At 38.8% G+C, this 19,760-nt stretch overlaps 1 protein-coding gene across 2 annotated transcripts in view; it reads right to left on the reverse strand.

Annotated features, from left to right (window-relative positions):
* Window positions 1-565: 565 nt before the first annotated feature.
* NdufA3 (NADH:ubiquinone oxidoreductase subunit A3) overlaps window positions 566-19,760 on the reverse strand; it is a 41,716-nt gene continuing 22,521 nt past the window's right edge. For both annotated transcript variants that reach the window (XM_090376969.1, XM_090376970.1), the window contains exons 3-4: window positions 15,530-15,607; window positions 566-857 (exon numbers count right to left, since the gene is read on the reverse strand). In XM_090376969.1, the coding sequence (XP_090233095.1) occupies window positions 790-857; window positions 15,530-15,607 (146 nt within the window). In that variant the 3' untranslated portion in view covers window positions 566-789. The remainder of the gene's footprint in view (window positions 858-15,529; window positions 15,608-19,760) is intronic.

The following is a 19,760-nucleotide window of genomic DNA, read 5'->3' on the forward strand; positions in this document are numbered from 1 at the left end:
TCATTTTTATTTTTTATATGCCTTTGTCTTCATTTAAAAAAAATATATGTTTTAAATGTTTGTAACTTTTAAGAAACTTTGGAAACTTTGCAAGGTGCATAAAATCGGACTGCAGGCAGTACTTGGCATCCAAGTCTCAATTTTGCATACCTGTATTCATTATATCTAATATTATGATTCCCTGTAACCAAAATGGCTTACAGGAAATCATAAAATTTTTCACTTATTCCGAAAACATTGAGAATAAATGAAAATAACATGAGCATTGTTTTGCAGATATACTGTTACTATTACATACCTTTAAAATATCATTCTTTTTTTTTTTTCCCCCGTTAAGAACTGTCAGAATTTATTTTTTTCAACCTGTCAGAATATAGTAAGTTTTTCACTGAATTTCCCAAGTAAAGTTATGAAATGAAATGACAGCAATGTAATGAATATGAAACTTGAATCAAACTGCATTTTAATAATTACTCAAACAATACAGCGATAAAGTAATTCTCTAAAGTGTAAATATGGGCATTATCATATAATGAGTGTATATATATATCAGTTTTTAACTATAGTTTTTGTCCCTAAGTTATTTCATTTGCATTCTGCTCTCCTCTGAATATAATCTCACACACAATCTACTAAAACCTGTGCTAAAATGTGCATCCTGACATTAATACCCCAAAAGTTTTATAACTATATTACATAATGAATTATTACTTTAAGCTAATAACGCTGCTGAATATTTTATTCTGCATATTCTTAGTTATATTAAATAATTAGTAATCTTTCACTACATTAACTCTGAAAATAGTATTTATCATTAGCTGCAATTTCTGCTGCTTTTGGATCATCATCTCTATGAACTGAAAGAGAAACGTACAACATTAATAATTATGCTGCAATACACAGGATGGTTCAAAATATGTTATCATTATCACTGTATGAAAAAAAAAAAAAAAATTAATAGAGTAAATGGTTTCAGTTATGTATTTTCCACATAGGTTTATATACTCATTTTCATATTTCTAAATATTTACTTTGAAAGCAATAACTTACGTGAAAAAAAATTCATAATATATAGTATAAAAGATAAAAGTACAAATTTTTTTTCAAACCATCTTGAATAATTTATATTAGCAAACTTCAAATGCTGGTTCAGCAACAGAATTCTGATCAATTAAAAAAACATATCTTTCTGTTTATACATGAAAACAAGAAATCCACAAAATTATCAGCATTCAATCTTTAAAAAAAAAATACTCATAAACGTTAACATAAACTTCACTGCTGGCTATAAACTTTATAAAGTGAATTCAAAAATTGGGAATTGAGTCGATCTGGATTGGAGAGGGCAGAAACATTTTTGGGCTTTTTTCTTTGTCCATTCACCAGTGGCTGAACTAGTCAGCCACTGGTGAAGGCTGCTTGACAAAAATATCCAGTTTTTCTTCCATCAAACCAGAAGAAAATGATTCTTAAAATCAGGTGGTTTTTCAACCTAGTAGATTAAAAACCCCTTCATGCACATATGCACCAACATGTAGTTAATGTGTTAAGAAAGAGCCCATGAAAATTCTTTCAACAACCAAATTTTCTGATATGCACTAATTGAATTACTTTGCCAGTCAGTACCTTTGAAGGTTCAATGTTTCCAGTAGTGATGCTGGTGAGAGCTCCAACATTTTCCTTCAGCAGCCAGAAGTCTAAACCAAAGCAGCTTATGTAAGCTTTTGCTAAATCAGAGGTTTCTACCACCATTCTGCATCTCTTATCTCATTTTAATTACCACTTGATTGTTGTGTAGTAGTGATGGAGTTTGGATTTCCTCTAATGAGCTGCCAATAGCTAGCAAAACAACAACTATCAGGGTACTCGCATGCATTAGACTGTTTTGTAAAAGAAATGTTTATTTGTAGTGCAATATCGACGAAACTTGTAACAGTATCATAAATTGTGAAGAAATTAATCTCTTTTTGTTATAAATTTTGGTTGTTTGCAAACTGCCTATTCTATAGCAAATGAAAATAAGTCCTGCTACTTGTATTCTTATTTATAATATTGTCAAATGATTTTAACCTATTAATCTTTTATCAAAATTTCTGATGTACTCATACACAAGGGGGATTTATTATTTTTTACTTTTTCTCCTTTATGGGATATTTTTCTGCCCTGTGATGGGTACTGGTACGAAGTGCATGGATATGTCTGATTACTATTATTGTTGTTGTTTGGTTTTTAGGAGCATTAGCAACTAAGGCCATATTGCTCCGGGAATATGCGGTGGTCATTCCCTGACCTTTCTGTATTTGGTGGTGACAGGCTCGAACCCCAGTCTAATCAAGAAGCGTATGCTACACACTGCTGCTCCTTCCCACCTGGCTACGGAGGCACCTATTATTATCAGTCACTCTCATATGATGCAAGGATGCAAGTTTATAAAGCATCGGCCAAAAAAAAAAAAATCATGTCCACCCATCCAACAATTTTTCTAGTTCCTTGATTTATTCAAACTGCCTGCCTTGACAACACCAGATGGAAATCTGTTTTAACAGTCAACAACCTGCTGGCTGAAGGCAAAGCTTCTCACATCTGTTCTGAAACCATCCTTCCTCAATATGAATTTACGTTCCCCACATGCATGTAGTCTGAGCAAGAGGAAGAATGGCATCAGCACTGAGCTTGCTCAATCCATACAAAGCCTTAAAAATCACCTCATAGGTGCCAAATCTCAAAATGCTGCAATTTACAGAACTGAAGCCTATCCACCCTTTCATTCCCTTCACCAATGTCATTGCCCTTCTCTGAACACATTCCAGCAGATCTAGATTCTTCTTAAAACGAGGCCTCCAGACCTATATGTAGTACTGAAGTTGTGGCCATTGCCTTATACAATGGGATAATCACTTCCTTGTCCCTGCTAGCAAAGTTTCTGTATATCATAGACAAAACTCCATGAGCTGTCCTAGCAGCCTGTCTGTTCAGAGAACTTCATATCTTACTGCATATTACACCCAGGTCTTTTCATTTCTCACTGCCCTGATAATATCACATAGTTGGAATATTAATCTGGGATTACTGCTACCCATATGCAGTACCTTGCATTTATCAATGTTAAACTTTAATTGCTATTAATCAGTCCATTGGCCTAATTTTTCTAGATCTTGTTGCAGTAGCTTACCCTGATTACTGTCATTAACTACTCTGACAACCCTTTCTTTCATCTGCAAACTTAGACATTTAGCCTGATATATCTTCATCAATATTATTAAATATAGAAAACAAGAATGGACCGAGCACTGGACCCCTGCAGGACTCCACTAATAATATTAATCCATGAAGAGCAGTGTCCACTAATAATCACTCTCTGTCTTCTCCCACTCAACCATCCCTTTATCCAGAGCAGTAACTTGCCCTTAATGCACACTGCTCCAATTGTACAGCAGTCTTTAATGTGCACCAGTATCAAAAGCTTTTGTGAAATCCAAGTATATGGTATAAAAATTATTTTTTGCATCCAGTTCCTTTTTTACTGCATATCAGATCAGATTGGTCAGACAAGGCTGCCCCTTAATAAATCCATGCTGTGACTGCTGTATGTGCATTCCTGTCTAGATGATCCTGCATTACTTCTTTAACTAGAGACTCCATTATTTTCCCTAGAACAGAACTAAACTAACCGGTCTGTAATTACTCTGTATGGCCTTGGCACACCCAGGGTCCTGAGCTGGATATCATCATTCTTCTCTTTCTTGGTAATTCCTTTCTACTTCTCTCTCTGTAGCCGAGTGGGCAGGAGCAGGAGTGCAGTAGCACACGCTCTTTGAGTAGACCGGGGTTCAAGCCCCTGACTGCTGAATACGGTCGATCTGCCAACCCGCACTGGACCAGCATGGCAGATTATGGTCCATTTCCCTCAGCATGAATTGTTGAGGAGGCTTCCATCCTGCAGTGGGTTGATAATGGCTGCACTTTACTTTTTTTTTTTTTTTTTTTTACTTCTCTCTCGCCGCCTCCGTAGCCAGGTGGGAAGGAGCAGCAGTGCGTAGCACACGCTTCTTGATTAGACCGGGGTTCGAGCCCGTCACCACCAAATACGGAGGATGCGGAAAGGTCAGGGAATGACCACCGCATATTCCCGGAGCAATATGGCCTTAGTTGCTAATGCTCCTAAAAACCAAATAACAAACAACAACAAACAAACTTCTCTCTCTCTTTTTTTTTTTTTTTTTTTTGGCTGGTGCAGCATAAGCTTCGGGCTTCCACCATATGGCTAATAATAAATCTCCAGTCCAGAGAGACCTCACCTGAATCCAAAGATACTCTCATTATTATGGCTAAGGGTTTGCTTACCTGCTTTGCTGCCTCCTTTAATATAACTGGATAGATCCCATCTATGACAGACACATTTTTTATGTTTGAGCTTCAACAATTCCTCTTCCACTTTCCTCTCGGTTATCACAATATCACTTAGCTCTGGCTTAGATTCTGATGAACTTCTGGCATTCACCTCAATTAAAGAAATCCTAATGCATGAATATAGATGTAAAATATCTATTCAGGTACCTATAAGAACAGAGTGGCATAATGTTTTGGTAAGGAGCCACCAGTAATTCCCCACAACTGTGCCATCAGTACTCCTCTACATAGAAATATATGTAGTGTGTTGTATTTGTATAGTATTGTTCTTGATTCTGTTGATGTGTTCTGGCTACTTGGCCACAGGGCCCCTAGTTGGACTCTACCTTGTACACAACAATCACACTGGGAGGTGAGCCAAGCTGCCCATCATTATCTGGCTGGTATCTGCTAGGGTCACCTGAATTTCCTAGAAGGAGGCCAAGTTTAAAAAAAAAAAATTAAAGGAGTTAAAATGGATATAGCAAAGGTGAGTAGGTCATAATGTATACTACGTTCAAAAGGTGGTAAGCCATGGGAAAGGGGGCCCACTAGAAGGTGGGAGACAAAGAGAAGGGATAGGGATGGGGACTAGCCCTGGGGAGTGAAGTCATGGAGACAGGAGCTCCCATGTGATCACCATTTTGCCCATATGGCAATTATTGATCCTACCCTGGAAGGGGTTTGCAGTTTGTCCTACCCCAAAGGGTTTGCAGTTATTCCTATCCTAAGAGGGAATAGCAGTTCATCCTTGTGATCATGCGCTAGAATTAATTTTATTGCCAGCTGGAAATCCTACCCATATGGGGGTTTGCATGCTAAATCAATTCCAAACTACAGGTGTAGTGTCAGCCAGTAGATCCTATCCCATGAGGTGTTTGCTAGTACTGGGAGAGTGTTCCTTTGAGCTTCCAGGGAAATATTGTCAGTCAAGGTAAAAGAAAGGTCTTTAACAAGGTTGATTTTGGCAGCATGTTACTTGAGATTCTGGTCATCAGTTGTTGTTCCACAGTAGAGCTTTCCCTAGTGCCAAAGACTGACTTAGCAAATTCTTTGTTTGTTGTTTGTTATTTGGTTTTTAGGAGCATTAGCAACTAAGGCCATATTGCTCCGGGAATATGCAGTGGTCACTCCCTGACCTTTCCGCATCCTCCGTATTTGGTGGTGACGGGCTCGAACCCCGGTCTAATCAAGAAGCATGTGCTACACACTGCTGCTCCTTCCCACCTGGCAAATTATTTGTAAGAGCTATGTAGTGTTGCTCCTCCATGATGAGTTAAGTGTTCTCTGTAAATTATTGAATCTTAGTGATGAGTCTCAATCAGTAGTTTTCATGGTTTGAGCAGCTGTACATTATGTCTCCAACTCTCGATGTCTTTGCATGTGTAGAGAGGGTGTCCTCCACTCCAAGTGAAGTTAGCCTTTCCTTAAAAGGGCAGTGACCAAGTTAACAGGAAGGTTGCTTGCAGGCCTGGTGAACACCAGGGAGGAGGCTTAAGGCAAGTGAAGGTAACTGATGTGAAAAAGTTTTTAGTAATTAACTCTTTAGTAGCATTTTCCCATGATTCTTGCCAGATTCTAAGCAGTGTTTCCATTATTCTTTTCCTCTTTGGAGTTATTTCTCTTCCATGGTCTATGATAAAGATTTGGAGAGTCTCTTCCATGGTCTACGATAAAGACTTCTCTTAATGATCGCCAAATAGAAGGGCATAAAGCCAGCTAACACTTGCAAAGCAGGGGAGTCCGGCATGCTCTAGTAATAGTGAGAAGCATGAGTGGTTGTATTGAATCCAGTTTGCATTGATTATGATCAAGGGTAACTCTGATACACCTGACTGAAGTGGTGAAGCAAACAATAGGTATAAAAATGATTTTGTAGATGAACACAAGTGCTTGGTGCTTTAGACTCCAATCTACACAACTGATTCAGATTATCATAGATGTGTAGTGCTTAATTTTTTTAGCCAGGTAGATTAGACGCAGGCAGAGGAGGGTCAACTTCATGCCCAATATGACACCCAGATAATTAACTTCTGGGTGGAGCCTGAAGAGGATGTTTGTGATTTTAATCGTTGGTGGCCTAGTAAGTTGAAGAGTTCCTTTAAGAAGTATTGACTTATAAATGCAAGGTACTGCATTTGGGTTACAAATCCCAGAATAATATATCATTTTGTTAGCACCAAATTCAAGGTAGTTAATAAGCAAAAAGACCTAGGGGTAATTGCAGTCTTATGAAGTTTCAAGCAGTACAGACATTCAGCAGAACAGCTTATGGTGGAGTTTCCCAAACTTTCTCAGTTCACGGCACCCTTAGTGTATCAGTAATTTTTTCGCGGCACCCCTAGGCCAAAAGAAATATCTAACAGTTCCATTTATTAAGTAGTTAGGTCCAAACAACTTAAATAATGTTGAAACTGTGAACTACCTCAAGCTAGTAGTTCACGCAGTGTCCGACAGATGTAGAGTATCGCTGTTTCCCTTGAAAATTTAAAATATCCTGTGGCGCCCCTGTGAGTTCATAATGGGAACTGCTGGCTTATGGGGTTCTATCAATGATATACTGGAACTCTGCCAACTGGGACACAGAGGTGATTATCACATTGTATAATGCAGTCACTGCTGACCCCAACTGGCACAGGATCTTTGCTGCTGACCCCTACCCCCACCTGGGGTGAAATCTTCACTGCCTGCTAACCCCCTACTGACTGTGGGATCTTTGTTGCTGACCTCCACCTGGGGGGGTGGAATCTTCACTGCCTGCTGCCCCACCGAGGGATGGGATTTCAGCTACTGCCCCCCCCACCCGGTGGTGCAGTCTGCACTGCTGACCCCTACTAAGGGGTGGGATCCCTGGACATACTGTCTAGTGCTCTACTCTATCACTTTAACAACTCCTCCTTCCTATTTCTATGTGGATGCCTCTAACTATCATCTCCATCTTTCTATCACTATATTTCCCCCAGTCCCTCCTTCCCCATCTTCTGCCTGCTATACATTCACTCTCCTTTCCTATATTTCCTGCATTATAGCCATAGCAGCTTATGCACCTACATTAAATTCCCCCCCCCCCCTATATTTCCACGGGCTTCCCCAGACCATCAGTTCTGGGGATGGCAGGCAAGAGCTAAAAGATGAATCTGGCCTGCCTCTGTGCAGCTAGAGATATGAGACAGGGGGCAATCAAACTCATGTTTGTTGCCCCCCAGCTGCTAAATCGCTTGATGCTGACCACTCAACACAAAAAAAAAAAAAAAAACCATCACACCTTCACATATTCCAACACTACGCGTAAACGGCCGGCGATGGCGCTTCCTCACCACAAGACAACAAAGCGGCGAATGGGGGGAACCCTAGAATCTGCAAAAAAAACCCACTAATAATAATAATAATAATTGTATAATGCAGTGGTTAGGTCACATCTGGAACGCTGAATACAAGTTTGGAAACCTTGTTTTAGGAAGATCACACAACTGTTGGAAAGAGTGCTGACCAAGAAGAGCAAAAATATTAGTCATGGAAACAAAAAGATAATATTTTTAGCAAAATCGTTCTGTAAATTTCAGTGTCTGGAAACAAAGTATCTACACGACTTCAGTTCTCAAGTGTATGAAAGGATTAAATAAAGTAAATACTGATGGTATCTTAATTTTTCTCTTTCTCTCTCTCTCTCTCTCTCTCTCTCTCTCTCTCTGAGATGTATATTTAAATTTAAAAGCATGGTTGCAGAAGAGATGTGCAGAAATTCATTACAATAAACATCCATGTCTAGTACTGTCCCCCACCCATAGTAGTCAATCAAAAGCAGTTCACAACTACTCAGTATCCTATCACTTTACCATCCCTTTATCCATAATAATAACTTTATATTGCTGCAAAATTGCTTGAATTTATATAATAATCATTCATGTAGAACAGTATCAAACACTTTACTGACACAAGTATAATGTCAAAATTGAATGAAAAATTATTTGCATCCAGTTGCTTTGTGCGGATATTCTAACCTCATGTAGTTAATCAGATTGGTCAGGCATAATCTCCCTTTAACAAATACATGCCTTGTAGCTCTATTCAATCAAGATCTTACATTACTTCCTTAAGTACTGCCACCCTGGCACAGAAGGGCAGATCTGATTACCTCTTTTGCTGCTTTTTTTTTAATATAGTTGGACAGACTCCATCAACCCCAGGTGCCTTGTTCACCTTTAGCTGCATCAATTTCTCTTCTAGTATTTTTATAATTATCATAAAATCATCTTCTTCTTGGATAAAAGGGTGGAGTTGGCCTTATGTAACCTCTTCCCATCATATAATCATTTAACTCCAAATCAGTATTGAGAGACATCTATCTAACTATATAGGCCTGACATAGCCCAGTGGTCAGGAGCAAGAGTGCATAGCACACATTCCTTGAGTGGACCAGGGTTCAAGCCAGTGACTACTAAATATGATAAATATTTGTATTGACGATTTAATGTAAACTCTACTGACTTGGTTGTCGTGCCAGAGTATAAACAGAAAATTTATTTATTTTATTTATAAAAATCTGTGCATAATAGATGCAAAATATTTATTAAATTTGTACAATTATTCAATTTATGTCATTCTAATCCAGTGGACCAATGCAGTTCACTGCTTTCTTTACCTAACCTTTTAGTACTTTATCACATTAGCATTAGTAGAAGCATATGATACAAGAAAGCAAGCTTATACAACATCAGCCATTAAAAAGAAAAAAAAAACCTTCCCATTTCACCCTTCCATTCGTTCCAAATGTTTGTCTAGTTCTGCCTTGAATATACTTAAGCTGTCCACTTCTATAACAACAGATGTAAGTTTATTCCAGAAATCAACCACCCTCTGGCTAAAGGCAAATTTCCACACATCTATTCTACAACTGTCTTTCCTCAATTTGAATTTATGCCCCCTCAGGCAATTAAGCTGGGAAAGAGGAAGAATTCCATCAGCATTGAGCTTGCTCAAACCATTCAAGGGCTTATACAGGCTTATAATTTGGTCCTTGAGGTTGTCACAGACATTCTCTCAGATATGCCAGACAAGCTGTACTTGCTACCTGGGAGTCTAAAATGCTGATGGAACTGATATTCGGGTGACACTCAAGTCAAGTGGACCCAATTTCGGTGAAGTCCGGACGGTCTGTGACAGCCAAATCCTCTGCCTGCACCTTCACAATGGTGGGGCTGTTAGTAATCCTGGGTATAACCTCCATGCACAAGTACATGGTGGGTGACCACCCAGGTGTGAACCAACGTAAGCAGGGATCGAGGCGTGGCACCCACACCAGATGGAGGAACGCCGCCCCTCTATGTTACCAGGCAGCACTAGGGGGTAGATGACTCATCAACCGGTGAAATACCATCACTTTGCTTATTGAAGGCTTGAAGTGGTGGAACCCGTGTTTAGTCTCTAGAGCTAAGTTCCGGTCAACCCTTCCCTATCTCTTCCATCATGCAGTATGATTGATGACTTTTGAGGTTATGATGAACATCGTGGCGAGATCCAATATTCCTTACATTTCGAGGGTACAGCTCTAAAACGGTGTACGCAGGCCAGCCGCTAGTTAATACACTGGACCAAACCTACTGGTAACTCTCTAGGAGGCTTCTGGATCAGCTAGTGTATAATCTTGCCACCTCTACTCTGCCAGATAGTGACTGGAGGGAGTCCGAGTAGTGTGTATGTGGGGAGCATTGTCGAGACCACGTTATGTCAAGGATCTGGGTATATTCTTACCACGGGTACGCCATATCCAAAAATTTCATTACTTCAAACAGCATGCCCCACCCCCTTTTTCTTACTATTGAATAAACAATGAATTGTCAAACTAATAGAGCAAGCTTATCTGCGAAAAGATCTAAACCTCCCAAGCACTTCCTAATTCATTTCACAAATATACATGGTCTCAATTCTAATCTCAACAATGTCCGTTTCCATTTGCAGTCTGCCAAACCCCATGTACTTTTTCTGACAGAATCTCAGTTATCGGTTGATTCAACTACTGCTCATCTCAGATGCCCAAATTATTCGCTGTATGATTCCTTTCGCCTCAAAGGTGGTACTTGTGCATATGTCTGTTCTGATATTCCCTGCCAGAGACTTGGCAATTTGGAATCTCCTCTCTTTGATCTTCTCTGGCTTAAAATCTCTCTACCTCATTGTGTCAAATTCATCTGTTATCTCTACCGTTCTCCCAACTCCACTAATCACTTGGAGCTCTTTGACTTCCTCTCTTTGCAACTTGACCTTCTCCAGTCCAACTTTCCTAACAGTGAGGTAATTTTCCTTGGTGATTTTAATGTTCACAACTCCAGCCGGCTTCCGTTTTCTAGTCACACCGACCCAGCAGGTCGAGATGCTGAGGCTTTTGCAATTACTAATGACCTAGCACAGATTGTTCATTTACCTACAAGAATACCGGACAATCCTAATCATACAGCCAATATGCTTGATCTTTTTCTTACAAACAACCCTTCTAAGTACACGGTTGAAGTGAGAGGTCCTTTAGGCACTTCAGATCACAACTTGGTGATTGTCTCTTCTCCAATGGAACCTTTATCTCATGGCTATTCCCAACCTCGTGTTGTTTGGCATTACAAGAATGCAAAATGGGATGACCTGCGAGACTTCTTTTCTTCTTTTGCTTGGTCGGATTACTGTTTCAAAAGTTCTGATGTCAACATTTGCTCAGATCGTGTCAGTGAAATCATTCTTGCAGGAATGGAATCCTTTATCCCACACTCCACTTTAAAATCTCGTCCTTTATCTAAACCTTGGTTTTCCAATAAATGTGCTAAGGCTGTTCAAGAGAAGAATGTTGCATATTGTAATTGGCTTGTTTCTAATTCATCAGAGTTTCATTTTCTGCCTACACCAAAGCTCGCAACAATTGTAAAGCAGTTATTAATCAGTCCAAACTAGAGTTTGAACAGGCTAAGAGTAGAAAACTTGCTTCTTGCCCTAATGGTAGCTGAGCATTCTGGTCTCTTGCCAAAGCTATTGACCGCAACTTTTGCCCATCTCTGCTCCCACCTCTGTCCAAACCAGATGGTTCTGTTGTCACTTCAGCCAAGGATAAAGCTGACCTGCTAGCATCTCATTTTTCTTCCAGCTCATGTATTAATGATCTTGGTAAAACACCTCCCACCATTCCCAACATGCTCCATTCAATGCCTCCTGTGGTCTTCCGTCAAAAGGATATCAGAAGGATTTTGATGAATCTTGATGCTAAGAAAGCTCCAGGTCCTGATGGTATTTCTCCACTTGTTCTCAAAACCTGTGCTCCTGAACTTACTCCTATTCTTTGCCGCTTTTTTCACTTTCTTATTCCAAAGGTGTTTTTCCTTCTGCTTGGAAATTTCCTCATATACAGCCAGTTCCTAAAAAGGGTGACAAATCCCTCCCATCCAATTATTGTCCCATTGCAATTACTTCTACTCTTTCTAAAGTAATGGAGAAATCAATTAACCGCCAACTCTTAAACTACCTAGAAACCTTCCATCTGATCAACGATCGCCAGTATGGATTCCGTCAGTGTCGATCCACTGGTGATATTCTGGCTTTATTACCCATTTATGGACTAATTCAATGGAAAAATGTCGGTGAAACACAAGTAGTTGCTCTTGACATCTCAAAGGCTTTTGATCGTGTTTGGCGTAAAGATCTTCTGAACAAGCTTCGATCTTATGGTTTGCCAACTTTTTTTAGTAATTGGATATCCAGTTTTCTCTCTGATCGCTCACTGAGGGTGATGGTAGATGGCTCTCTGTCTTCTAACTTCTCCACTAATGCCGGTGTTCCCAAGGTTCAGTTCTTTCCCCCACTCTTTTCCTCTTGTATATTAATGACCTTCTTCCATTGACTGGAAATCCTATCCATAGTTTTGCTGATAATAGCACATTGCCTTCCACTTTCCATTTTGAGAAACCTTTTCTTGCTCAATCAGCTTCAACTTCTCAAAAATCTGCTACCAATTCCTTAAATGCCGATCTTCAGGTAATTCTCCAGTGGGGCAAAGACAACTTAGTTGATTTCAACCCTTCTAAAACTCAATCTTGTCTTATATCTCGCAAAAAGGATTCTTCTGCTCCTATACTTATCTTTAGTGACACTCCGATTTCTAAGCAAAATGATATATCTCTTTTGGGGATTACCCTGACTTCTAATCTCTCTTGGCACAAGCACATTACAAATATTGCTTCCTCCGCATCTAAAAAACTTGGTTTTCTCTTTCGCTCTTGGCGTTACTTTTCTTCCAAACAGCTGCTCACTCTGTATAAATCGCAAATCTGCCCTGACGTGGAATATTGTTCCCACATCTGGGGTGGTGCCCCCAAAACCTCTCTCAGGCTTCTTGATTCCATTCAGAAGAGGGCAGTTAGGTTAATTAATGATTCATCTCTAACAGAGTCTCTCCACTCGCTTTCTCATAGACGTACTGTTTCTGCTGCATGCCTCTTCTACAGATACTTCCATGGGCACTGTTCTTCTGAATTGGCTTCTATAATTCCCGCTCTCTCTTTCAAAACAGTCCGAACACGTGCTGCCACCAGCCAACATCCATTTACTGTCCAACTTCAAACACACAGAACCAACTTTTCATCTTCCTCATTTATTCATTCAACTGCCATTTTCTGGAACAACCTTCCCTCATACGTATTTCCTGAAAATTACAATCTACAGAAGTTCAAGTCCAATGTCAACAAATATCTTCTTTCGTCTTCTCAACCTCCAACCCAAGCACGGTACTAAGTACTAGGTTCTAATACCTGTCGTGTTTGGGGTTCACATAAAAAAAAAAAAAAAAAAAACACCTCAAGCAGATCACCTTCCAGGTACCTAGTCGCCTACTTGTGCATTAACACCTGATTGCCAAGATTCCAAAATCAAGTCCAAGACCACTTAGAACTGATTTTCATAAATAGAAAAATCATAGTACTGTACAAGTTTAACCTTTTTTTTTTAATGTTTTTTTAAAATATCTGGCAAAAGTACTGTAAATATACAGCACATGTCGTACAATATACAACAGTAAAAGTCAGCTGATACCAAACATTTATGGTTTATTTCTTTATCTTCAATGATACTCAAAAGCACTGTGAAGTTTCCCAAAAAAAATTAAGGGGCCAGAAATTTAGTTCATTCAGAAAGGCAATTAAAATTAACTTAGAATGATGGCTGGGGAGTTACATTTGGATAAAATACACAAATTCATTCCAAAAAGGAAATGAGTGGAAGATGAACTGTAACCCAATGGTCCACCTCTTCACCATCACGATGCTCTAATTCAGTGCCCTTTTTTTGAAATGGTTTCTAATCAAAAACTGTTCCTCAGAAATGGGGGAAAGGAAATGTTGCCAAAAAGCCTGTTTCCAAGTACAGCCTCATCATTGTCTTATTGAATAATGACTCCTTTCCTCCTACTTATAAAGATCCAATAAATTACTGAAAGCATATTAAGCATCTTCCTGACCACCTAGTTACACTGCATGGGAAATTTTGTGTGTCTCTGTGTCAGAACTCCTAAGTTCTGATCAGTGTACACCAAATGAATGTTATTTCCTTCAAAGTAGTCATATTAGGAGAATATACACTCATTTCAATGATGCTGCAGCTGGTCAAAACACTTTTGGAACTCCTCCCCCTTCTTGCCTGAACCATCTTTAACTCTTCTTTTCCATTTCTCCTATCTATTAGTTACTCCTGGGCCTCTGTCCACTGGTTCAAGACCTTACATTTTGTAGCATTAAATGTTACTTGCCATTTTTCAGATTATATTTGTAACCAGTCCATGTCACTCTGAAGTCATATAGCCTGATTCCAGCTGTTAACCAACTTTCGATTCAGCAGTGATCTCACTCACTTAAATCAGGGTATCCACAAGTTGTTGTGGAATTGGTCACCATTGTTATTGCATAAGTGTTGTTTCCAGCTGATTAACTGTCACTGGACAGTCTGCAATACTCTTCCTAGGATAAAAGATATGCTTGGTTGGAGTGTCCAATATGTATGGACAATAGCCTTATATTTCGATATATTATTTACCAGCTGCACCCCATGAACTTGAGGTTGTTGTCCATCCGAATGAATGCTTCAATATACCACCAGTATAGGAGAAGGACCAAAGATAGTAGGATCTTATTTTTGTACCTGTGTGCAGTCAGAGTTGCATTTCCAGTGATGTGGAGGTCTATATGACCACAGAGACTAATGCTGTTCCATTCAGCATACATATATTCCTGTACATACACAGGGCAGTTTCACATTCCTCTTTCATACTACACTACAACCCAATGAGAATATGAATGCATATTGTACTGGACACAACTGTGAAGAACATATGGCACCATTCTTCTGGCCGTACAATATGATGACAGGTACTAAATGGAACACATGCTATAGGCATTTTTTGCATTAAGTCTATGCCTGTGTGGGCAATTTCAGATTTTACTTGTGTCCCTATACTGCTATAAAGCATCCTGAGTAGCATTCAAGTGTGGATTGATTTGAGAGAGAGAGAGAGATTTTTCCTTGGCATTGCTAATAGCCTATAACCATGTTCTGGATTTCTACAGATGGTCTGGGTTTCTTGGAACTGATTCCACAACCTGCTAATGACACTTTGTGATACACCAAGCCATGTCACGACTTGTCAAGCACTGGTTGTTCTGCATTCAGTTTTATCTTCTGATAACTCTCCATGTGACAGACTTGGTCAAATCCATTTGAGATAAGTCATGTGCATTGTCTTTTGTAGCTGTGGTTCATAAATGAGATGTAAATGGAATGCAGTCATATATTTAACAAAGAGTTACATTCCTCAATTTGCATGTTCTCACTTTGTATTTATTGAAGAACTTAGTAATTCAGATCAGCTAATGAATATGTGCTGTTATTGAGGCCACAATGGATAATGATACAGTCAAATGTCCACCAGATTGGACAGTGAACCCTGTAACTTTTGACTAGTGCATAAGTCCAAAGTATAAGATGTAAAACCAGGCTCACTGATTATACCTGATTTTAAAAATCAGGTATAATCAAGTATAAGGTATAAAATCACTTTATAATCATACCACATATATCTTGGATGAAAGTTATAGCATTACAGAAGAACTAAACTTACCAATATAAATTCGTTTATATGGATACTTGAATTGCTTTCCATCATTTTTCCAAAAGACATAAAAGGTACCACAAATTCCTGAAAAAAGAAACACACAATTACTTAATATGTATTACATTTAATAGAATAAAATGTAAACTTAATCACTGCTGTTCTATTTCTATTCAAATCCATAATCCCTTTAATCGTAAAAGTCAATTCATGCTGTTTTCTTATTACACGTGTGCGGCATTATCTGAAAAATCTCCGTAAAGATTTTGTACTTATAGACATCTATTTGAAATAGGCTTTACTAAGTACTTTTTATTTCAGTGAGATTGTTTTTATCATATAAAAATTATTATTTACATAAACTAATTTATTAAGAGATTTTAGTTGGTAGATCACTCATGCATCACTTAAAATCCAGTCATAGGTTTAGCAACTCTTGATCAGTAACAAAAATGTTCTTACTTGTTGAGTTTGAACATTTGTTAAATATTAATCAAAGATATCTGACTGACCAAATTTATTTTCTTTGATAGAATGCACCTTCAGTGTATGAAAGTGCACTCATAATACACTTAAGATAAAGGGCTGATTTCAGCTCTAATTATTTTACACTTAACAATAACCCTATAAATTCTAGGAACTAGGACCATAACAGTTAGAAAAGAAGCTTTCATGCTCACTACCTTTAATTACCTAATACTAAGAAGGTTTTCATTTCTGTTTACACTTTGGGCGGGTCAGACATGTAGAGTGAAAAGGTATAATATAAGAACATTACCGTACTATTATACCCAAATGAATATTACCACAGCATGAGTAACTCTGTACTACAATACTGACTACTGGTCTACAGTCCCACCTATCAAAACTGAATTTACTATATAGTTAATGAAGTAAAACCACATAAATCCAAAAACAAACTACATTCTGCAAATTTGAAAATTCTGGTTTTAGTATTAGTATTAATAGTGGCAAATGATACATGAAAGCAAGCTTATACAACATCAGTCAAAAAAAATAATTTTTTTTTCATTTCATCTTTCCATCCCCTCCAACAGATTGTATAGTTCTTCCTTGAATTTATTTAAGTTATCAACTTCCACAACCATATATCTATTCTGCAACCATCCTTCCTCAATTTGAATTTGTGCCCCATCAGCACTGAGTTTGCTCAAGCCATTGAAAGCCTTAAACACATCAATCAGATCAACTCACAGGTGCCTAGACCTCAAACATTCCAATTTGCAGACCTGTATGTAGCAAAATGTAACCTGACCATTGCCTTATACAATCGGACAATCACCTCCTTATCCCTGCCAGCAAAATTTACACATATCATTGACAAAACCCCATGAGTTGTCTTGGCAACCTGTCTGCGCTGCTCAGAGAACTTCATATCTGACTAAACAATTACACCAAATCCTTTTCATTTTCCACTACCCTGAGCTAGTGCTATATGTTGCCTGTAAATAAACAGACATAATTTGGCCTCAGTAGCCCTTGTGCCATTAAGCTCAATACCAACAACAACCCTGAGCTAGTATTACAGTTGATACATTTCTCTGGGATTATTGCAACCCATATGCAGTATACTTTGCATCTGTCAATGTCAAACTTTAATTGCCATTTCTCAGCCATTTTGCCTACTTTTTTTTTTTGAGATCTTGTGGCAGCAGCATACCTTCATTACTGTCATTAACCACCCTGCAACCTTTGTATCATCTGCAACTTAGTTATTAAGCCAGATATCCTCATCAATATCATTAATAAATACAGAAAACAACAATGGGCACAGCACCAAGCCCTGTAGGACTCCACTAATAACATTAGTCCACGAAGAGCAGTGTCCATTGATAACCACTCTGTCTTCTCCCACTCAACCATCCCTTTATCCATAGCAGAAACTTGCCCTTAATGCCACACTGCTCCAATTTGCACAGCAGTCTTTAATATGTAATAGTATTAAAAGCTTCCCAGAAATCCAAGTATGTAATATCAAAATTAATTTTTATATCCAGTTCCTTTGTCACTGCATTATAGTATCAATTCAAATTTATCAGACAAGAAACCCCCCACCCCTAACAAACCAATAACTGAACTCCTGTCTAGATGGTCCTATATTACTTCTTTAGCCAGCAACTCCATTATTTTCCCTGGAAGAACTATACAATCTTACAGACCTGTTAAGCTAACTTCTGTTATGACAGAATTATAGTGAGTATAAGGAACCTGAGGATGTTGTGAGAGAGCAGGTTGAGGGTGTTTTGCAGCAAAGTCAGCACTTTCATTTCCCAGAATGCCAGAATGGCTGGAGATCCAGCAAAAACCGATTGACTGATTGGACACACTGCAGGAGAATTAGCATTAGTAGAGGCATTTGATGCAAGAAAGCAAGCTTGTGCAGCATCAGCCAAAAAAAAAAATAATAAAAAATAAATAAATAAAAAATAACCACTTCCACTTCATCCCTCTGTTCGTTCGAAATACCTGTCCAGCTGAGCCTTAAACTTATTTAGGCTATCAACTTCCACGACAAGGGATGGAAGTCTGTTCCACCAACAAACCACCCGCTGGCTAAAGGCAAATTTCCTCACGTCTATCCTACATCTGTCTTTCCTCAATTTGAATTTATGCCCTCTCAAATGATTATTCTGAGCAAGAGGAAGAATCCCATCAGCATTGAGCATGCTCAAACCATTCAAGGCTTTATACACCTTTATCAGATCACCTCGCTGGTGCCTAGTCTCCAGACACTGTAATTTGCAAAACTTAAGCCTTTCTTCGTAAGAGCACCCCTTTGTTCCATTCACTAATCTTGTTGCCCTTCTCTGTACTCGTTCCAGCATCTCTACATCCTCCTTGAAATGAGGCCTCCAGACCTGTATACAGTACTCTAGGTGTGGCCTGACCATTGCCTTATACAAGGGAATAACCACCTCCTTATCCCTGCTAGAAAAATTCCTATATATCATCGACAATACACCATGAGCTACTCTTGCAGCCCGTCTGCACTCTCAGAAAACTACATATCTGCCTGCACAACCACCCCCAGGTCCCTTTCATTCTCTACCACTGCCAGTGTAGTTCCACAGAGTTGATACGTTGCTCTGGGATTGCTGTTTCCCATATGTAGAACTTTAAATTTGTCAATGTTAAACTTCATTTGCCACCTCGAAGCCCATCTGCTCAACCTTTCCAGATCCTGTTGCAGCAGCATAGTGTCAGTAGTGTCCTTGACAACCCTGCCAACCTTCGTATCGTCTGCAAACTTGTACATAAAGCTTGATATACCATCATCAATATCATTTATAAATACAGAAAACAGTAATGGACCCAATACTGAACCCTGAGGGACTCCACTAATAACATTAGTCCACGATCAGCAGTGTCCATTGATTACCACTCTCTGTCTTCTCTCCCTCAACCAACCCTTTATCCGTAGCAGCAATTTGCCTCCAAATGCCACACTGCTCCAATTTGTGCAGCAGTCTTCCATGTGCAACAGTATCAAAAGCCTTTCTAAGATCCAAGTATATAATATCAAAGTTATTCCTTGCATCCAGTTCTTTTGTGACTGCATCATAGTATCCAATCAAATTGGTCAGGCAAGACTTCCCCTTAACAAAACCATGCTGTGTCCGAGCTATAACTGAAGTCTTGTCTAGATGATCCTGCAGTGCTTCTTTAACCAGTGCCTCCATTAATTTTCTGGGAACAGAAGTTAACCTAACAATAGTTAAACTATAATTACTTGTGTCATAATTAGTAATTATATTATTATATAATTACTTATATAATAATTACTATAATTACACAGAAGTTAAACTATAATTACTTGTGTCGCCCTTTGATCCTCCTTTGTGAATTAGGGTCACATTTGCACATCTCCAGTCCATGGGTACTTCCCCTGAGTCCAAGGAAGCTCTCATAATTATGGTTAAGAGTTTGCTTACTTCCTTTGCTGCCTCCTTTAATATAACTGGATAGATCCCATCCACCCCAGGTGCCTTTCTTGTATTTATCTTCAACAATTTCTCCTCCAACTTTACTCTCAGTTATTACAAGATTCTCTAGCTTACTGCCAGAGTTGAATACACTTCTGGCATTCCCCTCACTGAATAACTCCTCATGTGTGAATGTCAATGCAAAATATTCATTTAGTTTGTTAGCTACCTGAGGAGGATCATCAACAGTTTATCCATCGATATCAAGTGGACCAATCTGATTCATCCCCTTCCTT

This window comes from Mastigoproctus giganteus, chromosome 7 (genome assembly GCF_048544385.1).
Source record: "Mastigoproctus giganteus isolate SK-2022 chromosome 7, ASM4854438v1, whole genome shotgun sequence".
Lineage (NCBI taxonomy): Eukaryota > Metazoa > Arthropoda > Arachnida > Uropygi > Thelyphonidae > Mastigoproctus > Mastigoproctus giganteus.